Genomic DNA, 17,412 nt, shown 5'->3' on the forward strand with positions numbered 1-17,412 from the left:
GCACATTTGATACAAATCATGACATGGCTTGTCAGTCTCGGTATTGCCATCTAGTGTCCAAATGTAGTTTTTTTTTTTCTTAACTTAAAATAACGTTGACAGTTTAGAATCGTATGAAACTACTAATTTAGCAAGGATACATTCCTATCTCATTTTCTCTCTTCTTTTAACCTGTATCTACTACTATCGACTAATCAATGTATCGAATTCTGTATATTTATTTTCTGCACAATGTAGGCTACAGAAGGCACTACAATGTGCTTATCTGTGTTGCTTTTGTTGTGTGTGCGCTATCGAACCCCTCCTCGAATGAATTCTGCATCATGTAGGGTAGTTGTGAGATGTGATTTGACAGTGCTCTCTGCTCTGAATTGAACACACAACGACAGAGCTGTCAGTTGTTGGTAGCACGGAATTAACCACTCGCTAATCGTGTTATTGTGTTCCTGCCATTCTTTAGCCAATGAAATTGTGTCTCTCTGGGACGTCGAGTACGGTGGCGGTAATGTTATGGAGTTTCCTCTGCTTCATCTTCATCGTTGAAAAACACACAGCTAGCTAGCAAAGGCCTCGCAGTAGCTAACTGTTCACAAGAAGAGAGTGTTTTGGGCATCAACGTACATTGAAAAGACGACGAACATCCATTTGCTCTGCATGAGATCATTTAAAACCATTGAAATATGGTGGTTCTCAAAATACGAGACCAGGTAAGTTACAAGTGTGCCAAAAGCTCGCTACTTAGCATAGCCTACTTCAACAGGAGGATGATTGTGCGACGGCTGTGTAGGGATGACCCTACAGTACAGGGCTAGCAGACAACGTTTATGGTGTTAGCTACTGTAGCCTAGCCAAGTATCTAACTGAAAGGCAATGTGGTTACGGTAGCTAACTTGGTAGCCTGTCTTGTCCAGTGGTACGACCCAGTCAGTAGCTAGCTAGCTAACTAGTTGCTCTAGTTTTAAAAAGCCAAGACCAGGTCATGTAATTGCGTGGCTACGAAGCAAAAATTAAATAAGTGGATATCTAGTTAGCAACTAATGGCTAGCATAACCAGATGTGAAACTGGTATCTAGCCAGACCTGAGCTTCCAAGCAACGTTTCAGTAGCTGGATCAGCTAGTTAGCACTGATAGCACGGGACAGTGCACAATTATTGCTAAAAAATTAACCGAATGTTGCTAGTCTAGCTTGCTAACTAATAAACTGCTGAACACGAGTACTTGTTGACAGTCTTTTTCTTCGGCAACCTTTTATAACTAGCTAGTGTCGATTACTAATGCCCATTGCACTGTCAACGCACTCTAGTCAGTTCACAAGCACTTGTGACGGATTTGTATTAGCTACCCTCAGTAGTCTCTTAGTTGGCACTCCTTTTAATGTTACGGTCACACTGAAGACTATTTTAGCTACCTTATACGTTGTATTTATCAATGGTGCCATGAGGCTGTAAGTTACACAAATATCAACACGAGGGTATCTATTCTTTTGTGTTTGACCCTCATCTAGCCTCATCTCCATCTAATGCATGAATGATCATGTGTTCAGACAGAGGCCCAGCAGTTGCCAAAGAGATGTCTCCATGGTGATGGTATTAACTATGAGGTACAGGGTCGTGCCTAAAAGGCAAATACAATCTTGTACACTGATGCAGGGCTAGACCTCAAATGAACAAAATGTAGCTTTGTGTGCATTGCCTTAATCTGAAAGGGCTATACAGATATTTTTAATTGAAAGACTTACGGCACAACAAGCGCTTACTTGTTACACTGAAGCAGCTTTTTAAGAGTTCGAACCTCAATTGTACCCTGCAGAAATGTGTGTATCTTGGTAACAGAATTAGGCATTTTTAGTCAACCATTGTTTGGAGGACAGTTTTCTTAGATCAAGCTGCATTTATCTGTAGTCCTGAGTCCTTGTATTAGGTATTTGACATGGTATTGAGCCAAGTTTGTGTAGTGTGTCATGCGTAGGGTCCTCACAGCTCAAGCTTTCCTCATAAAGGAAGCATAAATGGATGTCCATTTCCTAAGTGTATGTGTATGGATAGTGTAGAATAAGTTAGAGATTTGTTGTCAATTATTACAAATGTTTGAACAGTCTTTCCCTACAGGTCTGACCAGAAGGTTAAATATAAACATAACTGGCCTAGTTTTTAGTTGGCTGTATTTTTTTTTGTCCAAGCCTTGGGTCACTGTGTGCTTGTTTCACAACACTTCAGCATGTCATTGGAAGCAAGCCGTCTGTTGGCTCAGATGTGTGTGAATGCTTCTTTCAAAATCATAAAGCTCAGCATGTAACAGGCTCACAGTGGCCGTTTTACAACTGTCCAGCAAGGGAAGTAAAACATGGCTGGCCTTAATCGGACGAGAGTTGAGGAGCATTGTCATATTAGGCTTGTGTATATCTTTTGATATTTCTGAGTTGCTGATTAAGATGGCCAAGCATTTCTTTTTTCTTCTTCAGGCAGTTCCCCAGTCAATAAATCGTAGGCGATAGCTGTTCCCTCGTGTGTTTTCCTGTCAAGTCACAGGAGATGTGGTCGTCACTTCGAGGGCTTGGCTTTGTGGAAGGTTGCTGAAACAGCAGTAGGAGCAGCTACATTAGTGTAATTAGCTGGGCTGCTGTTCAGTGAGATATGCAGCCCTGAGGAAAACATGCCCGAGGTGGTTTGCACATTTATGCGAGTTTGTAGAAAGAAAAACAAATCCTGCTCACTGTATTGAATACTACATGCATTCAAATGCAATTATGAGATAGTTTTTTTCATGACTGTTGACTAACTTGCTGGCAGCTTATTAGAAGTTGAATGCAGACTTAATAGTGAGATTCATGTTTTGTGGCAAGGCAGTGTTCCATCTGGCTAGATGGGGTTCCCTACCTGCAGACTTATCATCTATGCCAGTCTTCTCTCCAAAAAGATGGCAGCATGATCAGACACAAATTCTCCATGGGTGGCGTTCCAGTAAATATGCCAGAGATGACTCATAGCACGGCGTTGTGAGTTAGCATGTCCTGGAGCGTCCTGGCATCGATCCTAAGGTGTCAGCATGTCAGTAGTGCAATGAGCATTAGGCTTCAGGCCTTTTACAAGGAAATCACGATTCACCTTTATTCTAGGGAAAGGGTTTGTGTTCCATTGTTACAGAGGAAAGGTTGCACAAGGACTGTACTCGTAGGTATTTTTGGCGGAAGCGTCTGGTGAGGGGCATGCAATGACAGGAAAAGGATGGTTGCGGTTGTTGTTTTTTCACTGAATTATTTGACAATTTGCAGGGTGGGATGTTAAATATATGACCTAGAGGTCTCTACAGCAGGGGCTTTCAGCTCTTCTATCTGTTCAAGAGTGACCTCCTTCTGGCTTTCCCACCCTCTTGTCGTGGATGCAGCTGGGACACAAGGTTACATCCCTGAAGAGGCAGATAATAGCAATACGGTGCTAAAAATATTCAATTTGATCAGTAGCGAAGGTGAAATTCCACTCCCTCACTGACGTTTGAGGCGGAAGTGCTTCGGGGATTTTCTTTAACCCAGAATCGTAGGAATTCAGCTTTCTCCGTCCTTGCTAGTCCGATGAGTCGTGTGCTGGAGGCTAGTTCGTCAGGTCCGCGGGACCTCTGCCCTGTCAGGAGTCTGCAGGCTGCTCTGCGGTGAGCGTCAACACGCCACAGGCTCGGCCCAGTGTTTCTGGTTTCCTTCACGTGGCAAAAGTGCATTTTTGTTTTCTGCAAAGACCAGCGTGTGTGTACTGACCAGCCCCGCTACCAATCTGATATTGTACTCCGTTACTCACTCAGTTGCTTCTCCCTTCCAGCCTGCTCTGCTGAAAGCCATCTTCAATGTGGACCCAGACGAAGTGCGCTCTCTCATATTTAAGAAGGAAGACGTCAATGTTCAGGTAAGCCCAACAGGGACCAGCGAATCAATCCCCTGACACCTCCTCCTCTATTCTGCTCCATTACTCGACTACTTTTCGAATGGTTGCGACATTTTGACGATAAGATCTTGTGGTTCACCAATGGATAGCATCATAAACACCCCGTTTAAGACTGTGTTTCCATCAAAGGATCTTTAAGAATAGTGTAGAGGAAACAGCTGCAGTGGGCTTCTCTAATTCCCCCCTCCCTCCAAACCGTTACAGGACAATGAGAAGCGAACCCCTCTGCACGCGGCAGCCTATCTTGGAGATGCCGAAATTATAGAACTGCTGATTCTGTCTGGTGAGTTGTTGTCCATGAAAGGGGCTCATTAGACGTTTGGTGACCTGTTTTTCCAAAGTCTGCTCTAATGCAACATCATGCGTGACATGTCAAGTTTGCATTAGGGCATGTCTTTTTGTGACCACATTTTTTGGTGTGGAAATGGACCCCGAATATTTAGTGAAGATGTCTCGTTTTTTTTGTCCTATAGGCAATATCGTCTTTTGTATCATATATTTTTCCCCTCCTCATTAATCTCTGTCGGAGACCCGTTAATGTATACCCTGATGGTAGATATAAAGGAACAGGACTCGCAGTGCCCTCTGGATGTCCGTGTCTTAAAATAGCCCCATAAGTGTGTTTTGTACACTGGCACTCTTTTGATATGTTGCATTATCGAGTGACATGACTCATAAGCCTGCCAGAGACCGAGGGCCCTAATGGACTGTGTGTTCCCTGTCTTCAAGGAGCCCGTGTAAATGCCAAAGACAACAAGTGGCTCACCCCTCTCCACCGGGCGGTGGCATCGTGCAGTGAGGTACGTGGGGTGGTCCCCATCAGTCCCTCCTTGCTCCGTCTGCTCTCGCTCTCTCTCCACGTCTGTCTCTCTTTTGCACTCTCCGCTTGCTCTTTGGCCATCGCCGGTCGCTCTCTTCCTCTCCGCTCTCTTCCTCTCCGCTCTCTTCCTCTCCGCTCTCTTCCTCTCCGCTCTCTTCCTCTCCGCTCTCTTCCTCTCCGCTCTCTTCCTCTCCGCTCTCTTCCTCTCCGCTCTCTTCCTCTCCGCTCTCTTCCTCTCCGCTCTCTTCCTCTCCGCTCTCTTCCTCTCCGCTCTCTTCCTCTTCCTCTCTGCTCTCTTCCTCTCCGCTCTCTTCCTCTCCACTCTCTTCCTCTTCCTCTCCGCTCTCTTCCTCTCCGCTCTCTTCCTCTCCGCTCTCTTCCTCTCCGCTCTCTTCCTCTCCGCTCTCTTCCCCTCCGCTCTCTTCCTCTCCACTCTCTTCCTCTCCACTCTCTCTGTTCCTCCACCGTCTGCGTACGTCTCCTGCTCACCGCCCCCCCCCGTCCCGTCCCGTCCCGTCCTCTCCCCAGGAGGCGGTCCAGGTGCTGCTGAAGCACTCGGCGGACGTCAACGCCCGGGACAAGAACTGGCAGACGCCGCTTCACATCGCCGCCGCCAACAAGGCCGTCCGCTGCGCCGAGGCCCTGGTGCCCCTGCTCAGCAACGTCAACGTGTCGGACCGGGCCGGGCGCACGCCGCTGCACCACGCTGCCTTCAGCGGTCACCTGGAGGTCAGTCCGGGCCCCGCCCCGCCCCCCCCTCCCTCCACACACCCACCTGAACGTAACCGACCCGAGGGTCAAATAGGAGTAGAAAAATATCGACATAGACGTCAGCACTTCAATAGATTGTCCATAGGGACCGAGACGGTAGCTTCGTTATTTCTCGTAGGCCGTGTTTGTGTTCAACCAAGCGCCGGTTTGCGTTGGGAGTGCGTCCTCTCACCGCGACCCTCCGCTGCTCTGTTGGTCTCCTATTGGATGCGTCTGTTGCCGTCCTGTGTCTGACCCTGTGTTCCCATCAGATGGTGAGGATCCTGCTGTCTCGAGGAGCCAACATCAACGCGTTCGATAAGAAGGATCGCCGCGCCATCCACTGGGCTGCATACATGGGTAACCACCGCACACGTGTACATCTAGGCGGTACATTTTGTTCCCCCCCCGTGAGAGGGCCCGTGTGTTTGTATCAGCTTTGCTGTGCACACCTGGTCAGGTGTATTGTGTAATGATTATTCAATTTTTTTTTTATGTGACAGTTACAACTTAACTGCCGCTCTGCATACCTGGGTTATCTTTTGAACACAAAAGATAACGCTCTTTCGTTTTTTTTCGCTGACGTTGCTTTCCCCCTCTCTTTTATCGTCCTCCCTCTTCGACCCCCCCCTCTCTCTTCTGCGGCTCGCAGGGCACATGGAGGTGGTGAAGCTGCTGGCGTCCCACGGCGCCGAGGTGGCCTGTAAGGACAAGAAGGCCTACACGCCGCTGCACGCTGCCGCCTCCAGCGGGATGATCAGCGTGGTCAAATACCTCCTGGACCTGGGCTCCGACGTGAGTTTCTACTGGCTCCCACCGGCTTTGGAGCAGGGGGGGGGGGTCCTGGAGAGCTATCTACCTTCCCCAAGGTCTTTGCTCCAACCCCTGTCGAAGCGAGCCTGATTCGATACGTCAGCCAAACCAATCTTAGGTCGGCTGTGCTGGATTAGGGTTTGAACTCCAGCAAGGTAGAACTAGGTGGTTCTCTGGGAACAGGGTGAGAGACCTCTACTTTAGAGGATTCTTTGATGTTAATGCGGTATTATATGTTGTTTATGAAAGTGTTAGCTTGCCAAGATTTGGAACCATATAGTAATTAGGTTAGACTGCTAGGAAACAGTTGAAAGGAGCGATACCAAGAATTCCAGTGTGCCCAGTGTAAATGGCAGATAAACCTGCAACTTGAGCTCAGGCCGCAGCGTTCCTATTGAGCGGCCTGCTATTGACCGATGGGCCCCTCTGACTGTATTAGACTGCATCAACTGGACTAAAACAGCACTGAAGCCCTAATGGGATATGGAATGATTTCCTGCATGACGTATACAGAGGAGGGAGGCAGCCGAGGGCTCTGGACAGTCAACTCTGTCTGCTCAGGCTGTCTCTCACGTCTCTAATCTATAATAACCCGTGACAATGGAGACACTGCTCATCCGACCCCCTGCCATCCCTCCCTCCCTCTCACTCCCTCCAACCCTCTCTTCAACCACTCTCCATCACTCCCTCCATCCCTCCCTCTCACCCCCTCCTTCCCTCCCTCCATCCCTCTCCTCAACCACTCTCCATCCCTCCCTCCCTCCACCCCCTCCAACCCTCTCTTCAACCACTCTCATCCCTCCCTCTCACTCCCTCCATCCCTCCCTCTCACCCCCTCCATCCCTCCCTCTCACCCCCTCCATCCCTCCCTCTCACCCCCGCCATCCCTCCCTCTCTTCAACCACTCTCATCCCTCCCTCTCACTCCCTCCATCCCTCCCTCTCACCCCCTCCAACCCTCTCTTCAACCACTCTCCATCCCTCCCTCCCTCTCTTCAACCACTCTCCATCCATCCCTCCCTCCCTCCACCCCCTCCATCCCTCCCTCTCACCCCCTCCATCCCTCCCTCTCACCCCCTCCATCCCTCCCTCTCACCCCCTCCCTCCCTCCCTCTCCGTGTCCAGATCAACGAGCCCAACGCCTACGGCAACACCCCGCTGCACGTGGCGTGCTACAACGGGCAGGACGTGGTGGTGAACGAGCTGATCGAGTGCGGCGCCAGCGTCAACCAGGTGAACGAGAAGGGCTTCGCCCCGCTCCACTTCACCGCCGCCTCGCGCCACGGGGCGCTGTGCCTGGAGCTGCTGGTGGGCAACGGCGCCGACGTCAACATCAAGGTGAGGGCCTCGCCGTCGCCGCCGGCGAGCTGTTACACAGCGCTCTAGAGCAGGGGGTGTCCAAATCCGGTCCTCGAGGGCCGCTCTCCTGCGTGTCTTCGATGTTTCGCTGCTCCAGCTCACCTGATTCGTATGAATGGTCGTTATTCCGATCCATTTAATTGAATCAGGTGTGTCCGAGCAGGGAAACATCAAAAACATGCAGGACGGCGGCCCTCGAGGGCCGGATTTGGACACCCCTGCTCTAGAGTTTGGCGGTAGCCGTCCTGGGCCTGGGGGTAGCTTCTGCCCGGCCGAGCCCAGACTGAGCGTGTGCCCTCGCCCCTCTGACCCACAGAGTAAAGACGGAAAGACCCCCCTCCACATGACGGCCATCCATGGGCGCTTCTCCCGCTCCCAAGCGGTCATCCAGAACGGTGAGGCCCTGCGAAGGGCAAACACGCCCTCCCCAGACTCCCATGGCTTCTTCCGTGAGGCCGACACAGGTTTCCACCCCCGAAATAGAAAACCACCTCAGCAGCACCTTTTTTACAGCCTTTAATACGGTTACATGGGGGGAGAGAGGGATGGGATGGGATCAAGGTTGATGCCCCAGTTGCGACCCTGCTCTGTGGACGCGCATATTTATACAAGGTTACATGAATAAACATACTGCCCTTATGACCGATTTGATTGCATATTTCATGTAAAAAAATAAAATAAAAAAAGTTGATATTTTACACATCGTAGAACAAGCATAGATCCAACATCCACTTTAATGACGCGTGTTCGGTCCTCCGTCTGCGCCTCACGTCGGCGCGCGGCGGGCCCCAGTCCGTGTCCGGGCGAGTGACGGCAGTCTCTGTTGCGTTACTTTGGCAGGCGCCGAGATCGACTGCGAAGACAGGAACGGAAACACGCCGCTGCACATTGCCGCTCGCTACGGCCACGAGCTGCTCATCAACACCCTCATCACCAACGGCGCCGACACGGCAAAGTAAGCCAGCACACGCCCTCTGGGGGGTCACATGACCTGCACCTTAGTCAAATGGAATCACCTCGTGGAACCACGGGTTTAGCTCGACGAGCCGCCAGCTCATTGCGACATGCAGGGGTGGAGTGCAAAGGATGCTGGGTAAACGCGACGGGAATAACGAGTCTGTGATTTTGTGTACCCGTTTGCAGACGAGGAGTCCACGGAATGTTCCCCCTGCACCTGGCTGCCCTCAGTGGATTCTCCGACTGCTGCCGGAAGCTTCTCTCTTCGGGTGGGCGACCTGGGACGCCGTGTTCCTGGCCTGCATGTTCCCGCCTCAAATAACACTTCATTTCATTTAAGCTATTTACTACGCTCCATAAATAGAAGGCCTTTGGTGTTATTAATTCCACTCTTAAGGATATTGAAGGATATTAAAGGTTATCGGGGCAGGGATTAAACAGATTATGGTGTGTGGATGTTGCCTGAACTTGATAATGTCAGTGTAGTTGTAGCCGAGACTCCCAACTGGAAACGTTCTCTGAACCCAGACCAGGAGGGGTCGTATAGCGCTCCTAATCTGCTCCTCTGACGCAGGCTTTGACATAGACACCCCGGACGACTTTGGAAGGACCTGTTTACATGCTGCAGCAGCTGGAGGGTGAGTAGGAGAGCCCGAGCTCTCCTCGTCCCACCACCTCCTCCGGCCGGAGCCTTCATGGTCCGAGGAGCTCCTGACGTGTCTGCTGTCCGACGCCACTTGATTCTTAATGGTCTTTTTTTTTTTTTTTTTTTTTTTTTTACCCCCCCCCAGGAACCTGGAATGTCTGAATTTGCTGCTCAACACCGGGGCAGACTTCAACAGAAAAGACAGCTTTGGAAGGTGCGGAACATCACACTCTCTCGCCTCCATCTGCGGCGAGAGTTTAAAAAAGAATGTGACAAACGGGGGGGGGGGGGGGGGGCTCGCTTTCAAACGCGGGTGGGGCAGCTGTTTGGATGCAGCCATTAAATGTCATTGACTTCCGAATAAGCGTCCGAACCGATTTGGCGTTTCCCCGAAACGCTGTGCCCCGCCCGCGTGTCGTGAAACCGATGCCTCGGCGACGAGCGCGTCCGAGTGTCCTCAAATGGTGTTGGCGGCGGCGCGAGGCCTCACTGTGTTCCCGCGTCCCCCAGGACCCCCCTGCACTACGCCGCGGCTAACTGTAACTACCAGTGCCTGTTTGCCCTGGTGGGCTCCGGGGCCAGCGTCAACGACCTGGACGAGAGGGGCTGCTCGCCGCTGCACTACGCCGCAGCCTCGGACACGGACGGAAAGTATGGCGTTTTGGTGGGGGGTTATTTTGTCCATTTACTTGTCTATGTTGTGTGTGTGTGTGTGTGGGGGGGGGTTCTGTATTTTCCACAGTCATTACAGGTGTCATAGCGTCGGCTAAGTCTTTTTGTTTTGGGCTGGTTTCCCAGGTGCCTGGAATACCTGCTGCGAAACGATGCAAACCCGGGGATCCGGGACAGTCAGGGCTACAACGCCGTGCACTACGCCTCTGCATACGGACACCGCCTGTGCCTGGAGCTGGTGAGGCACACACGACGACACTGCGGGGAGGGGGAGGCCCGGGGCCGGACGCTCTGTTCCCACACGCGTTTGTTGACCCGGGTGAATGCGGGCTAGTGGTCGGGGATTGCGACCGTGGGGGTTAATGTGGCGTGTGGCTTTTTCTCTTTGCAGATCGCGAGTGAGACGCCTCTCGATGTGGTGAGTGCCCACCGAGAAGCGGTTGTCCTTCTTCTCACCGCGGTGTTGTTACGTCATTTTGCCGTGTTCACTCACTCCTTTAGCCTGCGTTGTGTATAGAAACCGACGCATTCTTCCATGTGAGGTGTCGCCTATTTTCTGCGATTCGAAAGATGACTCCTCCCACCTCTGCTCCTCAGCTAATGGAAACGTCGGGGACAGATATCCTGAATGACTCTGACGTCCGAGCCCCCATCAGCCCACTGCACCTCGCTGTGAGTACTGCCGGAAGGTTCTTCTTCAGATAGATGGACTTGTGTGGTAACGTATAGACAAAACAGACTAGTGTACATTTATTACATGTATACCCCCCCAAAAAAAGAAATGGTTATAGGCTCTACCAAAAAAAAAAAAAAAACACCAAGTCAACAGTCAGTTCTCTCTCCATGCGTCATAGTTTGGGTCCTTGTATTGTGTTCAGGCGTACCACGGCCACCACCACGCCATGGAGGTGCTGGTGCAGTCGCTGCTGGACCTGGACGTGAGGAACGCCCAGGGGCGCACGCCTCTGGACCTGGCCGCCTTCAAGGGCCACGTCGAGTGCGTGGACGTCCTCATCAACCAGGGGGCCTCCATCCTTGTGAAGGACTTCACCCTGAAGAGGACCCCCATCCATGCTGCAGGTAGACCCCCCTCCTGACCTCCAGAGCTTAGCAGGCTGGCCAGCTCGGAGCATCCCCCAAGATCCCATCTCAGGGGTGGCGTACTCCCATGCCCCCCTGCTCCCGAGGTTTGGTGCCGAGGCAGTCGCTCAGCCGTCCTATGCTCAACACCTGCGCCCCTCTCTCCCACCTCCTTCAGCCACCAACGGCCATTCGGAGTGTTTACGCCTGCTGATCGGAAACGCCGACCACCAGAGCGCCGTGGACATCCAGGACGGCAACGGACAGTAAGGGAGGCGCTCGCAATCGGGGACGTTTTGCGAACGCGCCGGGCGTCTCTGGGGGGCTCACCGTTGTTTTCCTGTTCTACCCAGGACTCCTCTGATGCTGGCGGTGCTGAGCGGGCACACGGACTGCGTGTGCTCCCTGCTCAACAAGGGAGCCGACGTAGAAGCCAAAGACAAGTGGGGGAGGACCGCGCTGCACAGGGGGGTGAGGAGGACGTCTCGCTGGTCGAACAGACACACACACACACACACACACACGCAGACGCACAGTAGGAGTCCATCGGGAAAATGCCCCGCAACAACCACACGTCCGAGTGTGAATCGTAGTTTTCGATTGTCAGTCTCGTTGGACTTGTTTTGTAGTATACGTGGCTCGAGCTTCATTTAAGTAAATGACATTATTTTAAGTTGTCTCGTGAAATGCTATTACTGCAGTGCCAGCGGAACGCACTTGTCTTAAGCATAAGCAAGCTCACAAAAAAACCACTTTGCAATGTGGTGTGTGTTCAGCTCTATGACACGGCGTGTGTGTGTGTGTCCAGGCGGTGACGGGCCACGAGGAGTGTGTGGAGGCCCTGCTGCAGCACAGCGCCAGCTTCCTGATGCGGGACTGCAAGGGGCGCACCCCCGTCCACCTGGCGGCGGCCTGCGGCCATATCGGGGTGCTGGGGGGGCTCCTGCACGCCGCCCAGAGCGTGGACACCCTCCCCGTCATCACCGACAGCCAGGGCTACACGCCCCTGCACTGGGCCTGCTACAACGGTAGGAGGGCGAGGCGGAGCGCCGCGGTCGCTCGGCCGGATTGGCGCGCGCCGCCTCGAGGGTTCAAATCCGGCCTCGGCCGTTTGGGGCGTGTTTTCCTCTCTCTCTCTGTCTCTCTCTCTGTCTCTCTCTCTGTCTCTCTCTCTGTCTCTCTCTCTGTCTCTCTCTCTGTCTCTCTCTCTGTCTCTCTCTCTGTCTCTCTGTCTCTCTCTGTCTCTCTGTTTATCTCTCTCTCTCTCTCTATGATTCACACGACGACGTGACGAGCGTGTCCGTCTGCTCTGGAGCGTCGCGCTTGGGGGGTTCACGAGAGCTTGTGTCTTCCCCCCGCAGGCCACGACACGTGTGTGGAGGTGCTGCTGGAGCAGGAGATCTTCCAGAAGACGGAGGGCAACGCCTTCAGTCCCCTCCACTGTGCCGTGTAAGCGCCCCGCTCAGAGCAGCCGCGCACCTCCCCTCCGTGTCTGCAGGGGGCGCAAATGGTAATGGCGACGGCCGGGTTTCCCGGCAACGGCTAAGTGCACGTCTCCTTTTCTCCTCCAGGATCAACGACAACGAAGGAGCGGCCGAGATGCTCATTGACACTCTGGGTCCTGCCATTGTCAACTCTGCCGACACGAAAAAAAGGTAAGATGAACATTCCACTATTCAGCGCTGCTGCTCACAGGGTCAGGCTAGACACTGGGGTAGTGGGAGCAGACGTGGCGACTCGGGCACGGCCTCGTCGCGCCTCGTCGACGGCGCTCGTGAAGTGTCGGCGACGGGAAGTGACTGGTGTGTCTTGTCGTCGCCCAGGACCCCCTTGCACGCGGCCGCCTTCACCGACCACGTGGAGTGTCTCCAGCTGCTGCTGAGCCACAGCGCCCAGGTCAACAGCGTCGACGCCTCGGGCAAGACCCCGCTCATGTTGGCCGCCGAGAACGGCCAGACCAACGCCGTCGGTACGGGCCATCCCGCCTCGCCCCGCCGCCAAGGGCGACGTTGTCCAAGCCGTTTCTGAGGTGCGGCTGTGTCCGTCGCGAGGATCCGTGACCCGTTTTGTTTTTTGTTTTCCTTCCGCAGAGGTGTTGGTGAGCAGTGCAAAAGCAGACCTCACCCTGCAGGATGCCGTCAAGAACACCGCCTTGCACCTCGCCTGCAGTAAGGTGAGCAACGTTGACTTTGAACATGATATTATATTTTTGGGGCAGACTCGCCGTTTAGAAAACGGGAAAGCGCGTTTGGCGTTTCTGCGCCTTCGTGGGCTCCCCCCTCAGACACGCGCGCCACAATCCACGCCGCAGACACGCGGCGGTCTTCTGGCGGCTTGTGGTTTCAGCGTTTTGAATCCGTTTGATGTATGTCACTCCCTTTTCAAAGGGGCATGAAACCAGTGCCTTGTTGATATTGGAGAAGATCTCCGACAGGAACCTCATCAACTCGACGAACGCAGCCTTACAGACGTACGTCTCTTTTTTTTCTTCTCCCTCTGTCACGTTGGTCACCTACCTTTTAACTAAAGTCAGATATATCTTACGTCAGATACCTTCAAGGAATGAAAGTGGTAGCAGCTTGTTCCAAGTAGGACATCTATTAAATGTACACATGCCCATTCTAAATGTGTGTTTCTTTTTTGGGGGGGGTCAGGCCCTTGCATGTGGCAGCTCGAAATGGTTTGACTGTGGTCGTGCAGGAGCTGCTGGCCAAGGGTGCCAGTGTGCTGGCTGTGGATGAGAACGGTAAGTTCCAGGATCACAGCCGGCACCGCACGGCGACTTTGAAATCTCCGGGTGACACGGACCCGAGCCGAGGATTGCGGCCGCGGAGCGTACAAAACGGCGAAACCAGTAAGCACGTGATGACGCCACGCGTCTCCAGCCTGCGCTGACCTCTTCCTGTTTCCCCCCCCCCCCCACCCCCCAGGTTACACCCCTGCCTTGGCGTGCGCCCCCAACAAAGACGTGGCCGACTGCCTGGCCCTCATCCTGGCCACCATGATGCCCGTGTCCCCCTGCGCCCCCACGCCCAGCCTGCCCTTCAGCGCCATCAACCACTACACCGCCACCACCAGCCCCTCCAAGAGCGTGACGTTCGACGGCCTGCCGGCGCTCCGCGCCGACCGCAGCTCCTACTGCAGCTTCAACAGCGTCGGGCGCCACGACGGCTTCTACAAGGACGAGGAGCTCAACGACTCCGACTCGGAAACGTACTGACGACCGGGCGGCGTCGTGGGACGAGGCCGCGCACTTGCGCGCACTCTCACACGCATACAAACACACACGCACGCACGCACACACACACACGCCGTGTCTTAAATCACCACAGCCAGCTTGGGAAGGCAGAGGAGGTGAAACGCTGCACAAGGAGCCTTAAAGAGACCCAGATGGACGGAGGGAGGGAAGAGCTGCATCAGGCTGGCCCATACTCATCCTGACCTCATCCAAAGGTGCCCTTCCAGCAGGTTCTAGATCTGAGTAACTGCTGCTGTACTAGCCTGCTAGGTCCTCAACAGGAGAAGCAGTATGCGGGGGGGGCGGCAAGCAACAATCTTATACGGCAATAACATGTAGTGGAAGGATAGTAGCACTTCACCGAGTACTAAAGAGACAGGGACCAAAAGATTCAGAAGCATTGTAAACCTAAATTGACTGTAGACATTGGATGAAGCATTTTTGGTTGATCTGAAAACAATATCTAGGTTTCATAATTCCGATTTTAGTGGGGAGTTCTAACTGAAGTTTTCGCACACGAAGAACACACTAAGACTCAGTCTGTAATACACGTGGGGGGGGAAATCGTTTATTTTTTAAGAACAACATTTTAATAGACTCATGTCTTAAACTCCTTAGACTGGAGAGTTAAAAAATAAATAAAAGATCGTAGTATTTGCTGATATGAGTAGTTTAAACTGATTTTGAGTGTGTGCAGCAGGTCTTTTTAAGTTGATGAACGTGACATTTGTAAACTGTCCATTGCCACCTAGTCTTTTAGAAATAAGTTATTCATGTATTCTTTTCTGTTCTATTTATGTCATTCATTTTGTGCCTTCATTAGTGACTGAGAAGACGAGTGTAGGGGCAGCTCTAAGACTAGAACAATGATGCACACTACAGTAAGTACTACAACATTGTGAAAAGCACTGATACTATATTAAGAATTATAAGGCTACGCTTGCCTTACTTTGAGAGGAGAAACACTGTAAACCAATGGTAGGACAGCTTTTGATTTTCATTAGTTGTAAAAAAAAATATTTTTCTTTTGATCATATATTAATCAATGTATCTTGACAGGTTTTGCTTGCTTTAACTTCGGAAAATGAAACCACTCAATCCTTTGTGATTGCCTCTTTAAAAACGTCTCTTCTTGGTCTCTAAAGATTGTTTGAACTGGAAATATGTACAATATGGCCAGCTTTGTCAAAATACAACAAGAAGTTGTTCAAACCTTTTTTTCCATTTAGAAGGATGAAACTAGCATGTACATATGAAATTGTGACTGTGAATTCGATACATCCATGAATTCTTTCTGTACCTGAGATTGCTGTATATTTTATGAGTAATAAAATAAAGAAATGAGTTATTTAATACTGAATTGAGAATGGCCTGTTTTTTCTCTTTGTTTTTACAGTACATAATCCAGGTTGATTTAATGAACATACAATAGTGGTCGCCATACACTACAACCAGAAACGTGGAAGAGTGATTGTAATAAATTACAAACGCTGGTGATGGTCCCACTGGTACAGTTTTACATTAATTGTTTTAACTGCACCACGGGTAATCATCTGATGTCATTGCTATCAGCCTAACTGAATTAGCTGTGGTCCTGTGAAAAATGAAAATAAGCCTAAATGATAAATTGCCTATTTTATTGAATATCTAACCCAAAAACAGATTATTTTAGTTTTTTTTGCCAGTGTTATTTCAATCTGATTTGATTTTTTGATCTAATGATATAATAGATATTTGCAAAGGTTTGGGGGGATTTTGAATGGAAGTGCGTAAGCGTCCAACTGTTTCCGATTAACAGATTTGAAATGTACCCAAGTATGGCCTCCTATTATCACACCTGGTTGATGAGGGAAAGGAATCTTTTAAAAATGCTGCTGATTCAAAAATACACCATTAGAGGTATTGAATAGTAAAGGCTAGTATGCTTCAATGGTCTCCTGGCAACCTACATAAAGCACATGATGTAGGCTATGTCAGTCCTCCAACTGCTGTTAAATGGCCACATTATTACTGCAGCATTTTTTATAACATATTTGAGTAATGTCACCTTGTCCTGTGTGGAGGTTTATTTCAATTAGCAGGCAGATGAGGGGCAGTAAAAGGGAGGGAGTGATAACATGATTGTATAAAAGCCAAACAACACCATGAAGGCTGAAAAGCACAGAAGATTACATACTTTTTTACATTCACATTAACAGAACTGAAGAACGATATGTGAGATGATGCTTTTGATTAGGTGTCCAATATATGAATGTTGTGACGATTATTTTTACCGGTACACTGGTTGTTGGTGTCCTGCTAATATACGTGTTTTGTTTTTATTTTAAATGATTTTTCATACTAGGATGAGACTGATTTCCCAGACAGCAGCTGCTGTGATCACAGTGTGCATCGTCTCAGTCATATCAGTGCCTGCAGCAAACATAGAGGAGTGGAAATCTCTCAGCAACCCACAGAACAGAGCTCTGGTAAGTGTTCTACATCTCACCCCATTGTTGGTTTATTGATCGAAACTGTTTAGTCATTTATGCATGAATGGGACTTACTCTAAATTTGGGATATTATTAATTTGCATAAACAGAATGCATCTGTTTATTTCTTTACCTCTCACAGTTCTTAAGTAACTTAATAATTGACTCTAGTTGCATATTAATTCATCATTATTCTACTTGTAAAATAAAATGAATGTACATCTTTAGTTTTTCCAGATTCTACAATCATATCTTGAAAGTAGAGACATGAACTCACTGGAACAGCAGCAGCAGGACTTTAACAGCAGACTCCCAGTATCCAACTTGGAAAATTACCAGCTGCATTTTCCAAACAACATATATGACGTTTAGTTAAAAACAATTATAATTGTCATGTAGGCCTACTGTGTGTTTTGTTTTGTCTTGTTTGATGTTAGATGCTTAATATGCAACAAGTGTTCATTATATTTGTGCAGACTTAATAAATAATTTACTGCCATGCGATGACAATGTTCAACATTATTATTATCATTTGTTTTTAAATTGTTGCAGTAGTATTGCAATAATACTCTAGTAGCCTATGTTAAGTGCAATTCAATTTCCTGATTATTCATGTCAAGTACATGATATTATTATGTTCTTGATATTATCAATTATATTGTTACTATTTCTTC

At 50.2% G+C, this 17,412-nt stretch overlaps 1 protein-coding gene across 5 annotated transcripts; it reads left to right on the forward strand.

Moving 5' to 3' along the window:
• The first annotated feature begins 379 nt into the window (after positions 1-379).
• ankrd28b (ankyrin repeat domain 28b) lies at positions 380-17,237 on the forward strand. Of its 5 annotated transcripts, XR_014766316.1 has the most exons (32): positions 380-707; positions 3,811-3,894; positions 4,138-4,216; positions 4,663-4,733; positions 5,282-5,482; positions 5,776-5,863; positions 6,156-6,298; positions 7,441-7,653; positions 7,991-8,069; positions 8,515-8,629; positions 8,818-8,900; positions 9,206-9,269; positions 9,423-9,491; positions 9,788-9,928; positions 10,076-10,187; positions 10,341-10,367; positions 10,547-10,621; positions 10,828-11,029; positions 11,208-11,295; positions 11,383-11,500; positions 11,838-12,057; positions 12,391-12,478; positions 12,601-12,684; positions 12,853-12,998; positions 13,120-13,202; positions 13,417-13,499; positions 13,684-13,775; positions 13,960-14,482; positions 15,091-15,148; positions 15,664-15,775; positions 16,612-16,735; positions 16,967-17,237. XR_014766316.1 is itself a non-coding variant. In XM_084703040.1 (28 exons), exons 1-28 carry the CDS (start codon positions 681-683, stop codon positions 14,247-14,249), a joined length of 3,165 nt encoding a protein of 1,054 aa, XP_084559166.1. In that variant the 5' UTR covers positions 380-680; the 3' UTR covers positions 14,250-15,627. The 5 variants fall into 5 exon arrangements, 1 of the variants encoding a protein (XP_084559166.1); XR_014766313.1 differs by having other exon boundaries at positions 13,960-15,148; XR_014766314.1 differs by having other exon boundaries at positions 13,960-15,148; positions 15,664-15,760.
• Positions 17,238-17,412: the final 175 nt, after the last annotated feature.

This window comes from Hypomesus nipponensis, chromosome 2 (genome assembly GCF_054491055.1).
Source record: "Hypomesus nipponensis isolate SF chromosome 2, ASM5449105v1, whole genome shotgun sequence".
Lineage (NCBI taxonomy): Eukaryota > Metazoa > Chordata > Actinopteri > Osmeriformes > Osmeridae > Hypomesus > Hypomesus nipponensis.